The sequence below is a fragment of the Ambystoma mexicanum genome, chromosome 6q (genome assembly GCF_040938575.1).
Source record: "Ambystoma mexicanum isolate Mex_15411 chromosome 6q, UKY_AmexF1_1, whole genome shotgun sequence".
Lineage (NCBI taxonomy): Eukaryota > Metazoa > Chordata > Amphibia > Caudata > Ambystomatidae > Ambystoma > Ambystoma mexicanum.
In genome coordinates this window covers 1,620,674,767-1,620,694,957 of record NC_090937.1, presented here as the reverse complement: position 1 = coordinate 1,620,694,957, position 20,191 = coordinate 1,620,674,767, and the positions used below count along the sequence as shown (strand labels likewise).

General features: G+C 41.7%; 1 protein-coding gene across 2 annotated transcripts in view; it reads left to right on the top strand.

Annotated features, from left to right (window-relative positions):
• Positions 1 to 20,191, top strand: part of LOC138515668 (C-type lectin domain family 4 member F-like) — a 281,439-nt gene that overhangs the window by 155,469 nt on the left and 105,779 nt on the right. For both annotated transcript variants that reach the window (XM_069630351.1, XM_069630350.1), the window contains one exon: positions 1,963 to 2,052. In XM_069630351.1, the coding sequence (XP_069486452.1) occupies positions 1,963 to 2,052 (90 nt within the window). The remainder of the gene's footprint in view (positions 1 to 1,962; positions 2,053 to 20,191) is intronic.

Sequence of the window (20,191 nt, the reverse complement as noted above, 5' to 3'; positions counted from 1 at the left end):
ACTTGGCCACCCTACCTACCCTACCTACCTTCGTATTGGCTAAATGCACACACATTCTAAACTCCTCTGCCGAATATCCCATACCATGGACTTTGGTCCCACAAGTTTTTTCACCTACAGTGTTTTGGGGCCATACCAATGAGAATAGGCGCTATACAAATGCCATATTACATTACATTACATTACATTAAATGCATGGTCTCAAAAAACGTGTGATTGCGAATAGGTGTCCTTTAAAGAACATAAGAAAAATGATCTGACTAAATTAGGATGACTAAATGGTTAACACCATTGTTTTATGAATGGCCTTGAGCTCAAGTTGCTTTTGCAAAACTTTGCCCTAATGGCATCTATACCACCAGAGGAGACCTTTCAGTTTAGATGGTTGCCATTAACCAGGCGTTGGCTGTGGTCATTGTGCAGCATAACAGGTGGTCTCTATTTGAAAGAATTCAAGGGAGTATTTTGTTTCTTAGAAGAGGTGTGCGTAAACAATGGATGAGCAAGATTAAATGTGGAGACAGTGGCACTTAGGATTGCTGCGTTAGCCAATCAAAAAGTGTAGTGTTAGTTCATGATATCCACTATTAACTACTTTGGACATGAGTTGTCAGGTGAGGATGTCTGTTCCAAAATGGATTTGTGAAAGGCAATCAATGAAATTTAGATGCTGAAGATTTAATCATGAAGTAAGTCATGTATGTTATTCTTTGAGGTTTGGTTAGGATTGCCAAAGAATAGAGGGAACATTGTGATCTGAGAAAACAAAAAGAGTATGCATTGTCGCACATGTGTGAAGATGAATTTCACAATGTCAAGAAACCCATTGAAGCCTCCCATGAGTTTGGCGGTGATAGGTTCTTAGAAAGAGGTTTCTACTCTGGAGATTTAAGCCAAACCAATCTAATACGTATAATGACATTCGGCTTGTCTCCGAGAAGAACATGTTCCTAAGCGAGAATGTCAAGCTAATATCCAATTCATTCTTTACCATCCAGAAAGTAATGGGTGTGTGGAAAGGTTGAAAAGGATCATAATGTGTGATTTTGAAATGTTAGTTTTAAATTGGTGTTACTTGCAAAAGGATAGACATAGGAGAGTGTAAACGCATATTTTTCCCCCTTTTCTAAGCTGGCTTTTGTTTTGTTTGAGGTGTTCATAAGACGGAAGCCAACAAAACACATATGCCTTGGATGAGTGGAATGCAATAAGTATGTAACATTTGATGATGCAAAGTTGAAAGAAAGGGTAAGCAGAAGACATGCAGTCATTAAGGCATGCATGCCATTCCTACAGACACGTGGACGTACAGGTGGGTGGAGGGAATAAGATAAATCACCCTGCTTGTGTTGGCAAAAGGTGGTCCAAGCTTCGGTACCAAGAGGAGTCATTTCTATCTTGGAATGGTGTAGTTCAAACAGGGAATGGTAAAGCTTAGATCAAAGGAAGATTGGTGGAGATCAAGGAACAACAACAACGGGGGGAGGTTCTCCCATGGAAAATGGTGTAGTATGTATTATATGAATAAGCTAGGGCATTCTAAAGATGAAGTCAACTGAATGTGCTGATAGTGCCTGGAAGCCTGGGTGATGCCATTCATAAAGCATCATCTCAAAAGAAAATCCTTTGGCTTGAACTCCCCCTTGTCTTGAGGCTTCATTCCAAGACTCTAAGCCTAGGGTCACTTAGGTCTCTTTAAGGTGAGGGGGTGATCTTTGTAGACCAATTCATTATTATGTTTGCCATTACTTGAAAATGTCATGCCTTTTTATGAAGGCATAATGCGGTTTGCTCTGATTTCTATTTTTTTAGGTACTACGGGCACCTGCTAGGAGTTGTCTCTGAATCAAGGATTCCCAGTTTGAGAGCCTGTAGCAAATGATGTGTGTTGCCACCCATAAAAGTAATTGGTTCTATGGCAAACTGTTGCATAGTACTAAACATGCGCATTTACATTTTTAGGTTTCCAAATCCTAACCAATCTGGCAAAAATTCAAGCCGCTGTTCAGCAAATACAAGCCTGTGGACGTGACAAAGATCCTCGACCCAAACGTATGTATCCCAATTCTTTGCTGTAGCACCAACAGCTGTTCAACAATTGAACATTAATGTAACTATATAAATACATCACTTGCATTGCATTATATACATGGTTATTTAGTGACATTAATATGTTCCGTTGAAAGGTCTATGAAATTGAATGTTAACATCTGTCATGTTTATTCACTGACCCAACAGAGACATCTGCATCACCCTTCATAATATGTTTTTAATTATTTATTTATTGTGCGTTACAGCACAAATATGCACTTTTCTCACATTCTCACACATATAAAATTTTACAATTGCACCAATTCATTTCCACCCAAGTAACCTACATGACTACAAAAATCATATATAATTTATAAGAATCAAGGCCTGCCTCTCTGCTAGCAGGTTCATATAATGTCTAGTGGCAGCAGAATATAGCTTATAAAAATGGTTCACCTGGTTATTTTCAATTAGTACCCCGTGATGGGGGTGTGGCGGCCTCCCAGCCAATAAAGAGGCTCACAATGGTGGCTTTACCACAAGGTAAAATGCCTCTCCGAGACTCCTCACCCACTTACCTGGTGCTCCCAAGTCCCTCCCTGCACATCCCTGACCTGGCAATGGGCGCTGTGGAAAGGGAGAAGGGACTACGTGTAGTTCCCTTCTCACTGATCCATGGTGGCCATCTTGATTTGTAGTTTTCTTTTACATTGAGAAAAAGCACATTGTTTCTCAACTCAAAAAAAAAAAAAAACATTATTAGTATCCTGGAACAATGCGTTGGTATACGAATAGCAATTAAACCCCTCTTGGTGGGGGCATAACTGGGGCAGGTAATTCCCCGGGCTATTGTCAAAGCCTGAACGAACTGGCCCAGGACATTACCTGGCCTGGTAATACCCCGCCATCTGGGTTTATTGCTTATTTACTGCCACTCCATGCATCAATACATGGTGAGAATACCCATATATCCATGTGTGTATAGCCTGCATACCTGTTACACCACTCCATGCGGTGATGCATTGTGATTTTGATACTCAAATGAGTGCTTTATATGACTGTGAAACGTATTATGCTAGGGGTGAATTGCGGTTACAATGTCAGCTGCCATTGCTTACCTACACTACAGCTGTCAGTACAATGCCCCACTTAGGCTGAGTGATGAGACTGCATTGATCATGGGGGTCAGTGCCACAACCACCACTGTGATGTGAGAGGCCTCAAGGAGGGAGATGGAGTATCCCCCATGCTCCCCAGTTGATGACAAGCCTTATGAGAGATAACCACCAACTGCAGGTACCAAAGATTAAAGAGACAGGGTCTTACAAGGAGTAGGTTCCTTAGCTTGAGAGACACACAGGATAAGATGGAGAGGGTCAGAGGTTCCGCATAGGTTCACCACCTAGTGGAGAAATAATGGAGATTGACCTTGCTAGAGAAACTTAGTCCTGTGGAAAGGAAAAGTCATTCTGGGAAATCAGCCTAACAAACCTCTATACAACCATCTGTGGATAGGACATGATTATTAATATTATTATTTTTATTATGGTATTTAATGAGCACAGACTATCTTTGCGAATCAATGGAGCACTTTACAGAGGAATGCAACAGGACTGATGCACAATGGAGGGGTTTTGAGTGGTAACAATAGAACATAAATACAGCAGGGGTAGGATACACAGTGGCACAGAGGAGGGGTACAGCTGTGCTGGGTGGTGGGAAGAGAGGGTGGCATCTAGCGAGTCAGGTGGCACAAGGAGCGACGTGATGGCCCATGGTGTTGAGGAGGTGAGACTCCTTGCAGAGGTGGGTCTTGAGTTCTTTCCTGAATTGCAGGAGTTTGGGGGCGAGTTTGATGCTGATGGCGAAGAGGTTCCATAGTCTTGGGGTGTAGGCAGAGAGTTTGCGTTAACCTCTGAAGAACTGTCCTGTGTTGCCTTCTGTAACATGATACAATGTTCAATGAAGGAGATTGTGTCTCAACATCAGGGCATAACCATATACCTATAGTTCTTTATAAAGAAGAACCCACTGTATAGATCACATGTTTCTTTATAATATTTAACTCCATCCAATTGGAAGAGGTGGAAATCAAGCTAATTCTTTAAAAAACAATCCTGCATATTTTAATGAATGTTTGGTTTATTCCCTTAATTGATAACATGGGGAAAATATATGCAAAGATCATTGCAAATCAAATGGATGACTTGTGCCACCAGTGCGGTAGCCAGGATTTCTTGATAGGGAGGCCTACACATTCTACACACTGGCCCAGGGGAGGGGCTCCGGAAAAGAAAGGAGATATTCATTTATTTTATTGGTATGTTTTTTTTCCCGTATGATCCCATTGACCACACCAACGTTTGAACTATTCTACACCATTGAGTACTTTAAAAAAGGTTAAAAGCAACATTTCAAACAAATGTCCACTTCCATTGTCCTAGAACAAAAAGTAATGTGAGCCCAAAAACGAGTCTGTTCTGAGTTGTACAACTGTACTGTAAAGACACCGAGAAAATGAAAGTGTGTGAAAAGTGTACCTGCTTGTTGTCATTGTTTGATGCGGGCACTCAGCTTGTTGTGTGTAACGTGATGAAAAGTGCTACAATAAGGACATGGAGTTCAGTTTGTCATTGACTTGTTGTTTTGGGACAAATAGATTGATAAATGGGGCTTCTGGGGTCTTTGGGACTAGATGCCCCTATTGCAGTGCGAATAACTCAAAAATTAAACTTACAGCAAATTATTATAAGAGACGAAGGGGTTGAATTCACTGCATCACTGTGTATATTAGTAGCATCACAACATTTTAAATAATACATATCACTGTTTTTTCCACAATGAATTGTAAGAGGTAAAGGGGTGCAATTCACTACATCACTATGTATATCAGAGGCTTCATAAGATTTTAAATAATACATATTACTATTTAACAACCCGGCTAAACAGTATGTATTTTATAGACTACTTAACGATAAACGAAAGTGTCTCCTGGCAAAATTCATGCGTATACATGTTATGAACATAAAAACAGACAAAAGGACTCAGGAGTCAAATGGACAAAGCAAGACTACATTTAGTAGGTGGTTGCAACCATAATAAAAAGATAGCATCCTATCAACCCACTGCCCAAACCAATAACGCAACCCGCCACCAGTTCACCTTTACTTTTAGCCCCTCATGGTCTTGTCCCCTTACATTTGTCGTACATCCGTTTAGGGATCATCGCCCTCCATCTAGCACAATGAAACACCTTGTAAACAATCATAGTCTGTCTTCGGTTTCCATCTATCCACCTGGGACCACATGGTTCTTTACTTCTGGGTCCGACGATACCCAGTGTCCTCCTCCTCAGGTTAAGACTGTGGGCACGATGCCCCCTGACGCGCATCCAGTTTGTGAATAATACCCTTTGTCCAAACTGGTTTGAACCAGTAGGATCCAAGATGGAGATACAGGTGGCCTTCACCCAGTGCCACCAAGAGCTTCCAAAAGCGCTGCCTCAGCCGTCATGTAGCGCACGTCCATTTTAGTAGAAGCTCTTGGGGCAAGTGTTATCAACCACCAATAGACCGGGATATCCCTTTTAACTATCTGGGTAAAGCAAGAGAAAACAACACGTCTCGGTCGCATACATAGTTTATTTTCCGGTAGGTATAGAATACTGTTCCCGGACTCCTCTCATATCATAGCTTATTCCCCCCGTCATAGAATACTGTTCCCGGACTCCTCTCATATCATAGCTTATTCCCCCCGTCATAGAATACTGTTCCCGGACTCCTCTCATATCATAGCTTATTCCCCCCGTCATGTTCATAGTCATCCAAAAACCTTTATGGCAACATTTTCCAGTACAATATAGATCCCCCCTCTCTCCGGGGTCATCAGCATTATCAGTGTTTTCTCCTCTGGTGCAGAATATTAAAGTGCAGAGAGGAGGGGCAGTAGAAGAGAATCCACCCAGAAAATACACCGAAAAGGGAAGTCGCTCGTTATATGAACTGGGCACTTTAAATCTCCAGAGAAATGAGACCATTCGATTCTCTGAGTGTTTGTGTTTCCCATAGGCTGGGTAGTTCGCTAACATATAAAAGAACCAATTAGAGTTAGACATGTTCCTTATTTACTCTTAGTAATAACACTAGGGAATCATGGTCTGTTCCATGTACAATGTAATACAATTAGAGTTAGACATGTTCCTTATTTACTCTTAGTAATAACACTAGGGAATCATGGTCTGTTCCATGTACAATGTAATACAATTAGAGTTAGACATGTTCCTTATTTACTCTTAGTAATAACACTAGGGAATCATGGTCTGTTCCATGTACAATGTAATACAATGTTTAAGCTGTCGGTAACCACGCCGTGATACCCCAGGGTATGGCCGTGTAACAAATGTAAAACATGAAATAATAAAATAAGAAATAAATGCTGACTCTCCAGCCAGGGTATTATTTTAAAGTTAACTACATACATTACTAGTATGTGCCAGGATTTGCTGGATCATCTCCACCACACAGTCAAATGCATGCAAAGGGACTGCTGCATTAGGAAAAGCAAACACCCGGTGAAGGTAGAAATGCAGAACAATCGCCATCTTGTTTCCGCATCGGGCACCATTCCTTCACGCACACGTCTGTTACTTCATGATATACCTAAGAAGGGATCTCAAATCATGGTCTACGGGTCCTGGATTTTGTATTGAATCCCTTTTTGCAAACCCTTAAACCTAAATGCAGAGTGCAGCAGTAAGTGAACTAAAAGCCGAGCATGGTTAATGTATTCACACCTGTCCTTGCACAGCTTGATATCCCTGCAAAGTACCCGCCACCGTACAGACAGATGAAATGAGTCTGCGAGATAGTCACCTGCTTGTAATCATTGTTTGACACATGCAGGTGGGTGGGTACTATTATACATGTGCCCAAAATGTGTTAACTCACAGTAAAAGGTCTTTAATCCCTTGCTACAGATGGCCAGTCATTGACTCCTGTATGAGCCTGAGCTGGGAAGATGACAGCTATCCTAGGTGTCATCTGTGGGGTCATCGAACACAGGATCATTAGCCGCCTATTGTTTCACTCATGTTGCTCAGACGACCAACATACATATATGTATACATACAAATACAATCGTATGTTCAGGGAGTATACAGGGCATGGGAGGTGTTGGGATGCGGGGCACCCCCCCAGTAATACAAGGTAAAATAATTTGGATGACCAATAAGAATAGAGCAAAAGATGGTTGCATTAACTGTGATTGATGAAACCAATTAAAACCATTACTAGGCTTTATTTCTATTTCCTTAATCAAAATGTTCTCCGTAGGGCTCCCTGCATAGTCCCTTCTGGTAGAGGACTCCATGTGGGGATGAGCTCCTCCATGAAAGCATCACTCCTGTGCGCACTTGCATGTTGTAGCATGAACACCCAACACTCTGCAATCAGAGAAGGGAAATGCATCCCTGCAAGATGTGTGTTTCCTCTTGCACCCATGTTCCCAGAGCAGTGCTGGAAGGCACAGCCATTGGTGATGGAGTAAAGCAAAGCCCTGGTGCTGTGCAGACCTGGTGCTGTGTTTCTCTCCCCTGCTGTCTTCTGCTCCCTGTGTGATTGTCCCTTTAAGTCAGGGCTGAGCACGGACAAGTTTGAGGACTCTCTGCCCCAAACAAATTAAGAAACCCAACAGGAATTTCTTGGGCCTCCTCAAAGAGATCAAAAACAAAACAATTGCTGGATATGTTACCCTGGTAGTGAATAAAAGCATCAGTGTTGGAAAGAAAAGAATAAACAAGAAGCACTTCAAGGTCAACATCACCCATTCACAAAAAAAGGACAATGAGGGAAAATGTGTCCTACAAGAGGTACAGGGCACATGTTAGGATGGTAGCAGCCACAAGGGAGGTCTACGGGCTTCAGTATAGATGCCGGACACAGATCAGTAGCCGGATGGCGAAGGTGCACACACCCCAGCAGAGCTTAGATTAGCAGCCCACGGGATAGACAACTGCTGAATCAGGGATGCAGGCATAAGACTAGAAGCAGCAAGCACGTGCACTCATGGCACATAGATAGAAACAGGATGCAGATTAGAAATTACCAGGAAGCTGCACATACCTGAACATAGACTGGGATTAGGATATGATTGGTTATTTAGAACGTGCTTAATGCCCAGAGGTTTCTAGGCGCGTACCTGTGTTGCTGCTCCGTGTTGTTTTGCTTCCAAGGCGAGCATGTTGCCCCTGAGCTATCCTCCCGAGACAAAATTATAAGTGGCCATGTTTTTTAAGTATCATTGCCATGAGTGAACCGAGAGACACATTGTGGTGTGCTATATACCATTGATCACTACTATTATAGGTGAAGGAATCTATAGACATTTAAAACATAACAGTGTTTGAAGAGTGAAGACTGAGAACATTTAGGGACTTGCAAATTTGACAGGTTAATCACTGTGAGATTAACATTTTTCTGAATTGTTTCCCCATTATTGTCATACAGGAAGATGCATATTATTTGTATAGGTTTGACTTTCCTGAACTCAATAAAATACTCTGCTTTGCAGACCTTATTTGAAAAGTACACAAATCACATGATAAAACATGATGACAATATTGTATCCATATGTTCTATAACATAAATAGAAGTCTTCACGTATCATAATACGAATATACATTTATAACATCTAATTTGTGTTGTCTCCTACATTTGAAAGATGAAAATACACCCAGCAAAATAAATATTGTGATAAGTTCACCTGCTTATAGTCATTGTTCGAGAAAGAATTGCTGATGGTTGATCATGAAGTGAAGAAAAACATTTGAAATTGCAGAAAAAAAGAAACTCTTAGTGTGTCAAATAAGGAGATCTTGAAATAATCTGCATAGAAGGCTGTGACAGTTTCTTATCTCTCTCCTGTCTTTTCACTCAAATGCCCTGCATGCAAAGAAAAATCAAGCAACGGACTAATAAATTCCATTATAATGGGAGAGTGCAAATCCCTTCACTGAAGAAGCACAGTGGGGTATAGTGATCAGGCTGGAGTCGGGGTATCATCCTGTGCCAAAGCCACGATATGGGCCTTGACACTTTGGCTCTACTATCTCCAATTTGGCTACCTAATTATCTCCCCAGTCTAATATATCGTGAGTATGGCATACTTCATTTGGGGCTGCCACTTGCTAGACCTGCACCATAATGATACTATCTGACTTTCTCTTGAAGGAAAATGGATCCGTACAGCACAAGAGGTGCTTGTATCACCAATGATTATGAACCTCAGATAGAGGGAAGCAGGAGACTGCTTGCCTGAATTTGAAACTGTGATGGGGCCATGAACACAGAACCCAGTAACAGTAGCTTGACACAGCGAGCTATCTTCAGAAACCTGCAGGCTCCCCCCTTATCTCACATTGTGTTATTGCACGTGATGAACATACCCCTCTAAGAAAGGTGCAAATGTCCGATATGCTGTGTCATGGTCAATACACACATGTATTTGGGACAGTGAATAGGGAAGGCATCACATGATGGATTGATCCATTCAGAACTTAGTTATGTACAGCAGACAGACAGCGTGAGGGGCACCTCAGCACTGCACTAGACAATGTCATGTGTTTACTGACTTCTTTGTATCAGACCGTCAGGCGGGTTGGGGGCCTTCATCGGGTTATAAGTGTGCATTGCTTTCAAGTCATGAACTGGGCATCGTCCCACTCGTCACTCTTTCTGTCCCCTGTTTGTAATGTCAGAGGTTGGTCCCTGGGAACAGTGAGTGGGCCTTGCCGCTCAGGCCAGAGCAGGTCTACGCCAGTGGGTGGCAGGAGTCGAAAACGTTGCCCCATTCACAGGCTGACAGCAGAAAGGGATAAGCACAGAGGACCAAGGTATTTTCTTTTTTTTTTGGTGTTCTAGAAATGTGTATTCTTAAGGAGGTTAGCAGTTTATTTTGCTTTTATAGACCTTGCAGTGGCTTTCGATAGGATGCCCAGAAATAAATTGCAGGAAACCCTTTCTCTCTCCTTCCTTATAGAATCTCTTGAAAGATGATTGTTCTAACATCAGATATGGATTAACTAATGATGACATGGACGACTCACAAACAAGGGGTGTCCTGGGAGCCCCTCTCTAGCGGCCTATATCACGGGAGAGTTTCAAACAGATTCTTTAGCTCACTGTCCCTTTCACAGAAGAGACATTTCCATGACATATCAGTCTTTGTCTTGCCCAAGGGAAGTCCAGCAGCGAAATGCCAGGTAATTTTCTTCTGAACAAGAGTACCAACAGCAACCCCAGACACTTGTTTCGGCCTGGTTGGGCCTCCTCAGTGAGGTGGAGCTCTGCTTCTCTAAGAACAGTGAGCAATGGATCCACTTCCTGATTACCCTAGTAACTTAGGGTGAGAACCCAAAGCTACTTAATATGCACTAAGAAGGGGAGTCCTGGAAGTCCCTCTCTACCAGCCTATATTCCGGGACAACTACAGGAGAGTGAGACAAGGATGTGCTCTTGTGCCTTAGCTGTTTCTTCTTTACATAGAGAAACCAACCAATAAAACTCAGAGTCAGCTGCCCCGGTGATGAACTGCAAAAAGCTTGGGATTTTGCTTTTTGCTGATGATGCAATTGCTATATCGAAAGAAAAACCTTTCGGCCTCCAGAAGCAGCTGTCTACGCTTTATGATCAACATGTAGTTAAAGAACCTTGACTATAATGCTATGGATGTGCATTGATTATTGTTGGTGGAACATCCACTGTATTCTGGACCCGGAAACTATGTAATGCGTGGAAAAGGCCTTGAATTTCCTGATGGGGACCACCTCCGAGTCTTCACCCAGACGGTCATGGTAAGATGGCCCCAGGACGTATTGCATACCGGCTCCCTGTGGCTCTAAGCTTCCTCCGAACTGCACCCGGCTGTCACAGTGCAGTATTTTGGTATGCTCTGCTGCTTACCTCTGGGCCCCCTGCTCACACAGCCAGGAACCTGCACTCCGTTGAGCCCCATGCTGCTCTCATCCACCTGGACCCTCAACATATCAGAGGGCAGGCCTACAGCTCTCTACATGGACCCTCACCGCGAAGATTCGGAGGAGCACTGTATAGGAGGAGCTCAGGCAGACATGGCCAGGCTGCCAGAGTTTAAGAAAGACTTAGAACTCTTTATTCAAAGACTTCTACACATTTTATATTTTGTGTATAGTTTTAAAACCTTTTTAGATAACAGCTTCTAAAATAGGGGGAGATTTGGGGTAGCTAAGTTCAAATTCATTTTATATGTATTTGTGTATTTTGGACAACCTTTTATATAAAAAAGTAAACACTGATGAACTAATAAATCTTTGCCCAGTTACCACCAGGGCAATGCCAGACAAAATATAGGGAAAGAAATCACTAAATAACTTAAGGTATAACCTTCTTATAGTGAGCAATATAAGAATGCGTCACATGTACAGGGAGTTGCAAGCCTTTCTCCTGCACTCTTCCTGTCCACCTGTACCATCCCCCTTTCCAGCACAGCGCCGCACCTGTGTAATCTTTGCACTACAGAATCAGTAGTGCAAGGGCCGGCAAAGGTGTACAGAAAGCTAGTACAGATTTGGCCTTGCCAGCCTACTCCTGTCTCTTAAACGGTGTGCCCACACAACATTGCCACTTTAGGTTCCCTGCCATCAATAGAGTCCCAGAGAAGGAAGTCAGCTGTGGTGACTGACTCATCTCTCCGCCCTTTGATGAAGATTACACGGTCTGCAAAGAGAGGCAACAAACTGCTCATCCACCAGCAGAAAGGGAGCAGGTCATGGTGATGCTTTCTCTTTATCCCTTACAACAGAAAAAAGGATGGAAAAAGAGATCTAACGGAATAAGCAGATGAGTGCCCATTGCAAGACAGGACCACGCTGCATTGAAAGTAAAGATCGTATGAGAATACGAGAGCACATTGGAAGAAGAGAGCACACTGCATTGAAAGTAAATATCCTATGGGAATAAGAGAACAAATTGGAAGAAGAGAGCTCACTGCGTTGAAAGTAAAGATCGTATGAGAATGAGAGAGTAAATTGGAAGAAGAGAGCAGACTGCATTGAAAGTAAATATCCTATGGGAATAACAGAGCAAATTGGAAGAAGAGAGCTCACTGCGTTGAAAGTAAAGATCGTATGAGAATGAGAGAGTAAATTGGAAGAAGAGAGCAGACTGCATTGAAAGTAAATATCCTATGGGAATAAGAGAGCAAATTGAAAGAAGAGAGCTCACTGCGTTGAAAGTAAATATTGTATGGGAATAAGAGAGGGAATTGAAGAAGAGAGCACACTGGATTGAAAGTAAATATTGAATGGGAAAAAGAGAGCAAATTGGAAGATGAGAGAACACTGCATTGAAAGTAAAGATCGTATGAGAATAAGAGAGCAAATTGGAAGATGAGAGAACACTGCATTGAAAGTAAAGATCGGATGGGAATAAGACAGCAAATTGGAAGAAGAGAGCACACTGTATTGAAAGTGAAGATTGTATGAGAATAAGATAGTGAATTGGAAGAAGAGAGCACACTGCATTGAAAGTAAAGATCACATGAGAATACAAGAGAGAATTGGAAGAAGAGAGCACACTGCGTTGAAAGAAAAGATCATATGGGAACACAAGAGCAAATTGGAAGAAGAGAGAACACTGCACTGAAAGTAATGATCGTATGGAAATACGAGAGCGAATTGGAAGTAGAGAGCACACTGAGTTGAAAGTAAAGATCATATGGGAACACAAGAGCAAATATGAAGAAGAGAGCAAACTGCATTGAAAGTAAAGCTTGCATGTGAATAAGAGAGCAAATTGGAAGAAGAGAGCACACTGCATTGAAAGTAAAGATCGTATGGGATTAGGAGAGCAAATTGGAAGAAGAGAGCACACTGCATTCAAAGTAAAGATCGTACGGGAATAAGAGAGAAAATTAGAAGAAGAGAGCACACTGCGTTGAAAGTAAGCATCACTTGAAAATAAGAGAGCAATTTGGAAGAAGAGAGCACACTGCATTGAAAGTAAAGATCGTGTGGGAATAAGAGATTACATTGAAAGAAGAGAGCAAACTGTGTTGAAAGCAAAGATCGTATGGGATTACGAGAGCAAATTGGAAGTAGAGAGAACACTGCATTGAAAGTAAAGATTGTATGGGATTACGAGAGCAAATTGGAAGAAGAGAGAACACTGCATTGAAAGTAAAGATTGTATGGGAATACAAGAGCAAATTTGAAGAAGAGAGCACACTGAATTGAAAGTAAAGATTGTATGGGTATACAAGAGCAAATTCAAAGAAGAGAGCACACTGCATTGAAAGTAAAGATGGTATTGGAAAATGAGAGCAAATTGGAAGAAACAAGCGCACTGCGTTGAAATTAAATGTCGTATGAGAATACAAGAGCGAATTGGAAGATGAGAGCACACTGCATTGAAAGGAAAGATTGCATGGGAATGCGAGAGGAAATCGGAAGAAGAGAGCACCTTGCATGGGATTACGAGAGAAAATTGGAAGTAGAGAGAACACTCCATTGAAAGTAAAGATTGTATGGGAATACGAGAGCAAATTTGAAGAAGAGAGCACACTGAATTGAAAGTAAAGATCGTATGGGAAAACGAGAGTAAATTAGAAGAAGAGAGAACACTGCATTGAAAGTAAAGATCGCATAGGAAAATGAGAGCAAATTCGAAGAAGCGAGCATACTGCATTGAAAGTAAAGAGGGTATTGGAAAATGAGAGCAAATTGGATGAAGCGAGCATACTGCATTTAAAGTAAAGATTGTATGGGAATATTAGAGGAAATTGGAAGAAGAGAGCACACTGCGTTGAAATTAAATATCATATGAGAATACAAGAGTGAATTGGAAGAAGAGAGCACACTGCATTGAAAGTAAAGATTGCATGGGAATGCGAGAGAAAATTGGAAGAAGAGAGCACCTTGCATTGAAAGAAAAGATCTTATGGGAATATTAGAGGAAATTGGAAGAAGAGAGCACACTGAGTTGAAAGTAAATATTGAAGGGGAAAAAGAGAGCAAATTGGAAAAAGAGAGCACACTGCGTTGTAAGTAAAGATCGTATGGGAATACGAGAGCAAATTAGAAGAAGAGAGCACACTGAATTGAAAGTAAAGATCGTATGGGAATACAAGAGCAAATTAGAAGAAGAGAGCACACTGCATTGAAAGTAAGCATCACATGAGAATAAGAGAGCAATTTGGAAGAAGAGAGCACACTGCATTAAAAGTAAAGATCGTATGGGAATAAGACAGCAAATTGGAAGAAGAGAGCACACTGTATTGAAAGTTAAGATTGTATGAGAATAAGAGAGTGAATTGGAAGAAGAGAGCACACTGCATTGAAAGTAAAGATCACATGAGAAAACAAGAGCAAATTGGAAGAAAAGAGCACACTGCGTTGAAAGTAAAGATCATATGGAAACACAAGAGCAAATTGGAAGAAGAGAGAAAACTGCACTGAAAGTAAGGATTGTATGGAAATACGAGAGCGAATTGGAAGAAGAGAGCACACTGCGTTGAAAGTAAAGATCATATGGGAACACAAGAGCAAATTTGAAGAAGAGAGCACACTGCATTGAAAGTAAAGATCGTATGATAATAAATGAGCAAATTGGAAGAAGAGAGCACACTGCATTGAAAGTAAAGATCGTATGGGATTAGGAGAGCAAATTGGAAGAAGATAGCACACTGCATTGAAAGTAAAGATCATATGGGAATAAGAGAGCAAGTTAGAAGAAGAGAGTACACTGCGTTGAAAGTAAGCATCACATGAGAATAAGATAGCAATTTGGAAGAAGAGAGCACACTGCATTGAAAGTAAAGATCGTATTGGCATAAGAGAGCAAATTGAAAGAGGAGAGCAAACTGCATTGAAAGCAAAGATTGTATGGGATTACGAGAGAAAATTGTAAGTAGAGAGAACACTGCATTGAAAGTAAAGATCGTATGGGATTACGAGAGCAAATTGGAAGAAGAGAGAACACTGCATTGAAAGTAAAGATTGTACGGGAATACGAGAGCAAATTTGAAGAAGAGAGCACACTGAATTGAAAGTAAAGATCGTATGGGAATACGAGAGCAAATTAGAAGAAGAGAGAACACTGCATTGAAAGTAAAGATCGCGTAGGAAAATGAGAGCAAATTCTAAGAAGCGAGCATACTGCATTGAAAGTAAAGATGGTATTGGAAAATGAGAGCAAATTCGAAGAAGCGAGCATACTGCATTGAAAGTAAAGATGGTATTGGAAAATGAGAGCAAATTGGATGAAGCGAGCACACTGCATTGAAAGTAAAGATTGTATGGGAATATTAGAGGAAATTGGAAGAAGAGAGCACACTGCGTTGAAATTAAATATCGTATGAGAATACAAGAGTGAATTGGAAGAAGAGAGCACACTGCATTGAAAGTAAAGATTGCATGGGATTGCGAGAGAAAATTGGAAGAAGAGAGCACCTTGCATTGAAAGTAAAGATCGTATGAGAATAAGAGAGCAAATTGGAAGAAGAGGGTAAACTGCATTGAAAGTAAAGATCGTATGGGAATAAGAGAGCAAATTGGAAGATGAGAGCATACTGCATTGAAAGTAAAGATTGTATGGGAAAAAGAGAGCAAATTAGAAGAAGAGAGAACACTGCATTGAAAGTAAAGATTGTATGGGAATATTAGAGGAAATTGGAACAAGAGAGCACACTGCATTGAAAGTAAATATTGAAGGGGAAAAAGAGAGCAAATTGGAAGAAGAGAGCAAACTGCATTGACAGTAAAAATCATATGGGAAAATGAGAGAAAATTAGAAGAAGAGGGCATGGTGCATTGAAAGTAAAGATCGTATGAGAATATGAGAGGGAATTGGAGTATAAAGCTGCAATCATTCCCCATTACACATCTCTAGAAAGAGCTTTTTTTAAAAATGTTGTCATGTTGGTTTACCATGTGATTTGCATTCTTTCCAAACCTGGGCTACAAAACAGGTTATTCTTTCTTTACCTCATGAAAGTTAAACATTTTTATATGCATGCAACTTGCACTGCAGAAAGCATAATGAAACAACGTGGTCAAGTGTTGAATTGTTTTACCTTTGTTCAAATCCCAGCTTCAGTACTTCATCAAATTATGTTATCCTGGGAATTTTATGTATATCGCTATTTTATTAGACATGTTAATTGCATGCAGGGATCCAGCACAATTTGCAGTTACATGATTTTGGATACCGTGCATTCAGTTTTAAATATTGACAAGGCGAATGGAAAAAGAAAATAGTAAAACGTGGGAAACTCCATTTTACACTGTCTACTCTGCGTCTTGTGAAGTTTCATTTATTATTGGATTCCTATGGAATCATCCTGCAATTTAGCAGGTGCAAACCCGAGGCGGGGGGTACATCAAAGCTTGAAAGCATTATGTTTTTGCTCCCTGGTTTACCACTCCGCTTCATTTAAATGTATTCTGTACCCTCATAGTCCTTAATCTGTCGACATTGCCAGTCCCTCAAAAAAGTCACACTTACCAGTCCCTATGAGTGATTCAGTGCTCAGAGTATTCTCTTCAAAAGAGCCCGCCCTGGTCTGTGCCTCTCCTCTGTACTCCAGCCTGTGTACCTTCTCATTGCTGAACACAAGCGCCCTCGCCAGGGGGTTCTGAATATCGCATTTGAAGTGCCCTTGAAGTGCATCGTGTTTATAGTTCCTATTCCAGAACAGATGATAACGTTTGGGGGATTTGAGGTCGTTCCCATGGTCATCGGATTCCATTGGGATCTGGAGGTGTGGGCTGAGCAAACTGAGATTCTTGGATCTTTTTGTTCCTCTACTTTGGGGGGAGCCCCACATTTCATTCTGCCCCCCAACCCCAAAAACCTTGAAGACGGCCCTGAGACTGCTGCCATGAATCTTGGAAGATGGGGCTGAGCCACCCGCCCTTGCTCGCTTATATATTAGTATGTCTCCAGCATTGGAAGTGTCTTATGTAACATGACATTTGTTTTGTTTGTGGCACTATGCTTTTTAGTCATATACAACATGTTATACATTTAGTTTTTTGACCATTTCAGCTGTGTCGGGTCCATGATGTATTGTAGACACCACAGCAAACTGTATTTGTTAAGTTTGTAAACTGCGTTTTTCACTCTAACCTTTGGGCTCTGGAAAGAGGGGTAATCAGACTCACCTTATATTTTCGCTTTGATCGAGTTCCCTTTGAGTTCTGATCCCTCGAAACCAAAAAACGGGAATTTACCTGACTTAGCTTAGTCCATCATTCGAGTTCCAGTATTTCCAGTAGAGCAGTGGCCGGTTCCCTTTGGCTCTCCAGACGTTTTTTGGACTACAACTCCCTTCAGCATGAGCCACAATAGTCAATGGTGAAGGATCATGGGAGTTGTAGTCCAGCATATTTGGCAAACCACAGGTTTCAGACTCCTCTAGTAGAGGGTCCTTGAACCACGTTCTCACTTGTTGTCACATGGAGCGCCGTTCTTCGGCTCGCAGGCAGAGGGCATAGTTGTCTTTTGCTTTCCCCTACTGGGGATTCTAATCTGCACCCGGCTAGGAATGTAGGAATGTCACATAATGCTGTTGATTATTCCAATAGCCCATTCCCGAGCCACCTCATTTCTCCATTAACGTGAAATTGCTGCAGGCACAGCTGTGTATGAAGGTCATTGCTATAGTCCTTGGCATAGCCTTTATGAGGGGCGAATGTTGGGTGATTAGAAAGGGGAGGACGCAGCAAGGTTCATACTGTGGGGGGCAATGACTGAAAGTTATTGTGGTTGTTTAAGGAATATTTTCTTTCCTTTAGTCTTAGTAATACCACTGTACAACCCAGTGTTGGGGGTGGAGTGGAGGAAAGCCAGGAACAGGGCACAGGTTTAGGGTTTGTAGTGGGACGAGGAAGAATAAGGGGGTATGGGTTCAGTGGGGGTAAGACAGAGGAAAACATAGTGCCACTACTTTTTTTTTACACTATGACCCCTGCCTCTTGTGCTTGCATCTGGAGGACTGAATTTCCCATCACCCAGAGCACCCACTTAGCCCTTCCTCATCTGTGGCTCCTGGTACCCCATTTCCCTGATACTCAAAGAGTAAGTTCAGTTTCCAGTTTGTCATCCAACTGCAGTGTATCCTGTTGCTTCTCCTTAACTCAAGGCTTTGACGGCACCTCAACGTCCATATATCCAATAAAAGATCAAACCTTTGGTCTTGGTGAATGTCAACTACTGCAAAAGACCCCATATCAGGCTCATAGTACGTTGTTGACCCTTTGGACAAAATCATCAACTATGCTAAGCACACATGAACCTACACTATTGCACTCGCCCATCCTGCTACGGACACCAGGCGGTCCCATGACAAAAGGGGCCCCTTAACTGTTCCTTCAAGTCCATGACCTGGTTCCGCCTTATCTATGCAGTAATAGCACCAGCCACCCTCCAATCCTAGTCCTAGACTCAGCAACCCAGCGCCTTCTAGTAACTCTTAAGAAAACATGCTGATCACAATGCCTCCAAAACTTTACTCTCCTTTACCCCCAGGCCAAAGTACACTGACCACCCTTCAAGGGTTCAAGAAGTCCTCAAGGCCCTTGAGATAGCCACGGAGGTTTGCTATGTTGGCGCCTTGAAACACCATGTGTTGTACAAGTGCCTTACACATATTCACATATTTTAACAAAATGATATGTATTTATCTATTGTTCGCATGCTAGGGGCTTATACAGCAAGTACATACTGTTTCAAATATATATCTGTACTCCCTGTACATATGTATAGTTATGTCTCTGGCATTCACTGATGTATCCCACACCCGTATTCTCAGTTCTTGCAACCATTAACTGTTCAATTCTTGTGTACAGAAGTTGCCAATACAAAGTGATATGACTCGAAAATGAATGAACTCCATGTCACTGGGTGTTTTCTTTGTCTGTTACCATGCACATTCATCTCCTGACTGCCTTGGAGTTCCAGTCATTTCCTTGAGGCTGCTGTCATAGCATAGTAACAGCGCCTCGATGCCAAAGGGCTGTTGTGCGCTATAAAAATGTAATAGATAAAATCAATAAAATAGCTTTCTCTTGGCACACAATGTAACGCCTGCGAGGGGTAACCTGGCCCTTAGAGATTGGTGATTCATCAGCCTCGAAAACGAGGCTGCATCTTCTCAAATATAGGTTTGGTGCTGCCCCATCCCAACAAAGAGAAGGGACTGCACCATTCCAACAGGTGGTCGCTTGGACACCCAGCTGCCAACATCTGGCCAGCTTTAGATATGCCCTCATTGGAATTTTATTGGGGACCAGCAGGTTTCTTTGCGCTTTGATTCCATGAATCGTCTTCTGTCTTTTCGTCTTTGCAATATTCTTTCTCGCGCAAAGTAGTTAGCGCGCAGGTAGGACTTTTTTCCAACAGGGCCATAGCAAGCTTGATGGGACAGCATACGAGGGATTACTCTTCTGTACTGCAGCGTGATACTCTGGAGCCTCAAGAGACAGGAGTAGAATAGGTGTACATTTTGCCCATTAAGGATTCTTGGATCCTTTAAATACTGAAATTTGCAGACCCCTAGCTTAGACCCTGCTTGAGAAATCGCAGTGTTAGATCTAAAAAGGAAGCTCTGCTCACCTACAAGGTGTCACCTCTTAGTTAAGTTGAGTTTGCTTTAACCAGTTTCTTGAGAACATGCTTGGTTGGTAGAGATTATGACTTAACCCACATGTCCTAGGTATTAATTGATATCTACTTAAAGGGGATTCTTCCCCTCCTTTGCTTGGAGCAATTAGGTATGCGTTATTGTTCTTGATCTGTCTGATTTGAAGGTTCACCCTCAATTTAAATCCACCTTAGAAGTGCTCAGGAGTTTTATATTTCTGTTGGGAATTATAATAGTATGTTTTTGGTAGGAATTACTTGTAACGTTGTTATGCTACTCATGTTGTATTTCCTTTTTATAAATGTAGGCTGAATATAAATTACTAGATATTTGCATTTCTTGTATTGTTACATAATTGTTTGTGTTCTTGTCATGCATTGGTTTTATGTGTTCAGCCCTACACAAGCCTGTTTTCTGATTTGAGTTGACTAGTCGCGTATGGTCAAGTCGGATTTGGGATACATCGTAGTGAAACGTGCAGGGGGAT